Source organism: Elephantulus edwardii, unplaced genomic scaffold, assembly GCF_000299155.1.
Source record: "Elephantulus edwardii isolate Elephantulus edwardi_28Jun2011 unplaced genomic scaffold, EleEdw1.0 scaffold00221, whole genome shotgun sequence".
In the NCBI taxonomy this organism is placed as follows: Eukaryota; Metazoa; Chordata; class Mammalia; order Macroscelidea; family Macroscelididae; genus Elephantulus; species Elephantulus edwardii.
The window spans coordinates 1997101-2002514 of NW_006399971.1; the positions used below are offsets into that span (position 1 = coordinate 1997101).

General features: G+C 37.6%; 1 protein-coding gene across 1 annotated transcript in view; it reads right to left on the bottom strand.

The window, feature by feature from the left end:
• CBY3 (chibby homolog 3 (Drosophila)) overlaps positions 1 to 3259 on the bottom strand; it is a 16143-nt gene extending 12884 nt beyond the window's left edge. The window contains exon 1 of the mRNA XM_006898149.1: positions 3074 to 3259. Within this exon, the coding sequence (XP_006898211.1) occupies positions 3074 to 3259 (186 nt within the window). The remainder of the gene's footprint in view (positions 1 to 3073) is intronic.
• Positions 3260 to 5414: the final 2155 nt, after the last annotated feature.

Below are 5414 nucleotides of genomic sequence, written 5' to 3' on the forward strand. Positions count from 1 at the left end.
TGTGTGTGTGTGTACCATCAAATCAGATCTGACTGGTACAGGAGTAGATTGTCCCTCCTTCTCCAGCAGAGCATTTGGTGGATTCAAATCGTGCACCTTTGGGATTGCGGTGCAGCTTCTTGCCAGTAGGCCACCAGAACTTGCCCAAATCTATTAAGATGATTTTTAAATTCAGGAGGATAGACTCAACATCATATTTTGATTCCTATGGACTTGTTTTTATTTTCTTCAGCCTCAATTTGAAATTGCACATGAGTAATTGATGATCTGCTTCACAGTCAGCACTTGACCTGATTTTGGCTGTTGACTTTGAGCTTCTCCAGTGATTTCTTCTATAGATGTAATCAATCTGATTTATATGCAATTCATCTGCTGAGGTTAATGTGTAAAGTCACCTTTTGTGTCTTTTTTAAAAAAGGTATTTGCAAATCGCTGAATTTATAAAATTCAATCAATTAATTTCCCACCTAATTTCTGTCACCAAGTCCATACTTTCTGACTACTATTCCTTTTTCATTGTTTCCAACTTTTGTATTTCAGTTCAAAATCATTATCATTAACACATATATATTGTGCATTTTGTCAATTTTAGACTACAAACTTTTTTCGAAATCTTTAAGAATCTTTGAAAGCAAAGAATACCAGAAAGTTTGTTTGTGCTTTATTGACTATGCAAAGGCATTTGACTATGTGGAGCATAACAAATTATGGCTAACACTGAGAGAAATAGGAGTTTCAGAACACTTAGTCATGCTCTTGCAAAACCTATATACCTATGGAAAAAATGTATACAAACTTTGTAAAGAAACAAGTATAAAATAAAACAAACAAATAAAAAAACCCACAAAACCCTATACCTAAACCGAAAAGCTGTTGTGTGAACAAAGCAAAGGAATACTACAAGGTTTAAATTTAAGAAAGATATGCATCAAGATTTCATCCTTTTTCTATACCTACTTAATATGTATGATGAACAAATTATCTGAAAAGCTGGACTTTGAAGAAGAATGTAGGTTCAAGATCGGAGGAAGACTTGTTGATAACCTTCATTATGCAGATGACACAACCTTGCTTGCTGAAAATGAGGAGGACTTGAAGCATTTGCTGCAGAAAACTAAGCCCTGCAGCCTCCAATGTGGATTGTATACCGATGTCATGAAAACAAAAATTTTCACTACTGGACTGATGGCCAACATCATGATAGAGAAAAGAACAAAACTGTCAACAATTTCATCTTACATGGCTTCACAATCAGTGATACACTTTGAACCAGCAGTTAGGCGATTAGGAGGTGTATTGAACTGGGAAAGTCTGCAGTAAACAACTTCTCCAAATTATTGAGGAGTAATGATGCTCCTGATTCAGACTATATGGTCTTTTCAATCACATGCATCTGAGAGCTGGACAATGAATAAGGATAACAAGAAAAATTGATCTCTTTCACCTGTGGTATTGGAGAAAAGTACTGACTATGTCATGGACTGACAAAAGAACAAATATGTCTTAGAGAAGGTGCAGCCAGGGTGCTGCTTGGAGGCAAGGATGGTGAAGCTTCATCTCACAAACTTTGAGCATGTTGCTAGGAGAGACTATTCCTTAGAAAAGGACATCATGCTTGGAAGGTGGAGGGATGGTGAAGGAAAAAAGACCCTTAAGCAGATAAATTAACATAGTGACTGCATCAATGGGCTTGAATATGTCAGAGTTTGTGAGGATGACACAGGATAAGACAGAGTTCAGATCTGTTGTTAGTAGGGTTGCTATGAATCTTACTGGATTTGAAAGCACCGAATGACAACAAAGATTCTCACCACTGGGCCACTTGACAGCACTATGATAAATGATCGAGATTGTTAACAACTTTAGCTTGTTTGGTTCCACAATCATCACTCTTGGAACCAGCAGCCAGGAAATCAAGAGACACATTGCACTGGGAAAGTCAGCTGTCAGGGACCTCTCCAGAGTACTGAAGAGCAACGACATCAGTCTGGAGACTAAAATGCACCTGATCCAGACCATAGTCTTCGTAATTGCTTGCTATGTGTCAGAGAACAAAATAATAACTAGAGATGATAGAAAGATAATTGATACCTTTGAGCTGTGGTGCTGGAAAAGAGTGTTGAATATACATACCATGGACTGCTTGGTGAACAAACAGGCTAGTCCTAGAGAGGGTGAAGCCAGGCTGCTCCTTGGAGGCAAGGATTCTGAAGCTTTGTCTGACATATTTGTGCATGTTGCGAGGAGGGACATCGTTCATGGAAGGGTGGAGGGAGAAAGAGAGAAAGAGAGGGACACCATTGATAAGGTGGATTGATTCAGTGAGTCGGGTAGTGAGGGTAGATGTGTCAGAGACAGTAAAGTTGGCACAGGATACAGCAGTTTTCAAGGGAATTGTTCATAAGTTCGCTGTGAGTTGCAAGCAACTCAACCGCACATAACAACAACCATTCTAAGTTATTTTTTTAATTATAGTGAGAAGTGGGAATTAATTTGTTTCCCAAATTAATGTCAAATTTCCTAAATATTGTTTCTAGAAGGGACTAGCATTCAACATACAGCAAAATTATGTAAACTTCCTACATTACCAAGCACTATGAAGGAACAAGTTAGCACTTATAGAGATTCAGGATCAGACCCTTAAGAAGTATCAGGGGGAGGAGAATTATCAAGATCATCTATGGCCGTACCACCCTGAATGTGCCCAATCTTATCTGATCTCAGAAGCTAAGCAGGATTGATCCTGGTTCGTACTTGGATGGGAGACTACAGGAGAATACCACGCGCTGTAGGCTTTTTATTTTTTAATTTTTTTAATACCAAGGACTCTTATTATATGTGGCTACCAGTGTATATAAAATAATTACTACCCTTATGAAATAGAAACTCATGAAAATTCAGAGAGGTAGATATTAAGAACTGACAAAAGTAGAAATCTGTATAGTATGGCACATGCGTTGTAGGGATAAGCTTTTGTACAGGCTTCATAGTTAGCTCTCCTTTGAATGTTCACTGATTCTTAAGAGTTTAGGAAATCTTTGAAAGATTCATTTTACTACAAAAATGAACAGACTTTCTGGGGCTTAAAGGGATTTGTACTTGAAGATACTCCAGTCAGCAAGGGGTCATGTTGAGCATTCTGTAGACAGAATTGTTTCAAATCTGCAGCTGCCTGGGAAACCTTCAGGTGGTTGAGCCCCACTTCCAGCCGAAGCTGCTGAACCACTTTCTTTATAGCGATGACAGAGGAGCCAGACATGGTGAGATAGAGCGAGGCCAATTCTCCTTTCAGGATCTGTCCCTGTGCGGGTGAGTCGGCTGGTGACTCACCGGGCCAGACACCAGGACCTAAGCTTTTCATTTTTGAAGTAAAATTGGCTTTTAAAAGAAAAAAAATAATTATCAAGGTCAATTGGCATAACATAATCCACAAAAACAATATTTCACAAATGCTCTACATCTTTTGGTGAATAACCATTGGAGTTTTAAAGGCCCATCTAAGGTAGAGTTTGTTCTCTGGAACAAAAAACAGCAAAGAAAAATCTAGGGCATTATATCAAGGATTAATGAGCTTCAACTTCCACTGCCTTCAAACTCAAGCTCATTGCCAAGTTTGAGTTAATGAATCATGAACAACTCACCTCTCCAATGGCCTTTCAAGAGAGTGTAAATCACACAGGAAAAGACTGTCTATCTTTATACCGTGGAGCCACTGGTGAATTTGAACCACCAGAAAGGCTACATCTTTGGGTTAGTAGTGCACTAGACCATCCCCTACTACCCTGAGACCTGAAGAAATAGATGGTGCCCTGCAACTACTGCTGACCAATCTAGAAGGGATCATAGTTGAAGAGTCCTGGAAAGAGTGGGAGAAAAATGTGAAACAGAACTAAAAATCACAAGGATGACCAGGCTCGTTGATCTAATAAAGACTGATGGAATCTCCAAAACTATGGCCTTTAATAACCTTTTGAGCTCTTTAATCCTTAAGGAATTACTTTCAGCCAAAAAATATACATACAAGTTGAATAAAAATAGCATTGAGGAATTCACTTCTTAGAACAATTTATCATTCAAGATCAAAAGGGCAGTGTTTGCCCAGAGGAACATCTCAGAAGGCAGAAAGGACACAAGGTCAATGGAAATTAAAATTACAGGGAGGAATTTGTAAGGATGTTATTATGACAACTATAATGGTCATAAATAAAAATTTGCATGAATGATTGAATAGAAAATCTACAGCTCTGTAAACTCATTCAAAGTACAGTAATATAAATACAATTTTAATTTCTATATAGAATATTATAAAAGCTCTAAAAATATCTAAATCTGGATCAAACTAAATTGGAGTTGAGTAAAACTAAGATGATTATCTTTGTTTTCCACTAACTATTTTCAAATGCATTTCCCCCCCTTCCTTTTGATTCTTATATCCTTGCAGTATGAATTGGCTTAATGGTATCAGCTTTACTCCACTCCCTTCCTGCCTTTGTAGTATGGTTGGATTATTATAAAAATAACTATGAGCACAGTGTGGTCAATAGTTATGAACATAGTGTGGTCTGTAGGAATACTCCTCACCCTATAAAATCACCTTCCCTACTGGACACCATTGAAGATCCCAGTATGTCCAGACTGTAACATCTGGACACAGTGCTGTTCATTTTCACCTAAGTAAGTTTCCTCTGAAACAAAAAACTGATGTCTTTCAGCTTGATTCTGGGTCAGTGTTTCTGTCTCTCTGTGAACATTTATCCTGAGGAATATTCCTTCCTGAGTTTTAAGTGAAACAATTTTATACGAAAATACCGTAATAGACTATGAGATCCAGTGTGATTCAATGAAAGAGCAGAATTTTAATTTTTTTAAAAAAGAAGAAAGAGAAAAAGACCAGCTTTGCCCCACTAATTGCAGTAATAGCTATCATGTGACACTGTATCCTTCTGTTTCTATTCCCTCTTCCTTTGGCCTGTTTATCTGTCCTTGCACAAATACTTTGTTTTCTTCATTAGTGTAGTTTATAATATCTCTTGATATTTGGCAGTGTAAATCTCTCAGCAACATTCTTAAGGATTACTTTCTAGCTCCTTTGTATTTTCTTATACAGTTTTAAATTAAAGTATCTAATGCCACAAATAAACATTCATGGTCATTGTTTAGAGCTCTCTTCCTGTCAGGACACTGAGATCCCAGATCACCTTTCAAAGTTTGCCTGATGGACAAGAAATCAGAGTCCAAAAAAAAAAAAAAGAAATCAGAGTCCAGGTTTGCGCAAAGCATGGGGTATGTGGGAGGGGTAGATTGGGGTGGATATTTTATCCAAGTCAGTGATTTCCTCTTTCTTTCTCCAATTTCTCCTTTAAAGCTACTTTTTTATTAAGTAATGATATTTCTAGCAAGTTCTTTTTTTTCCC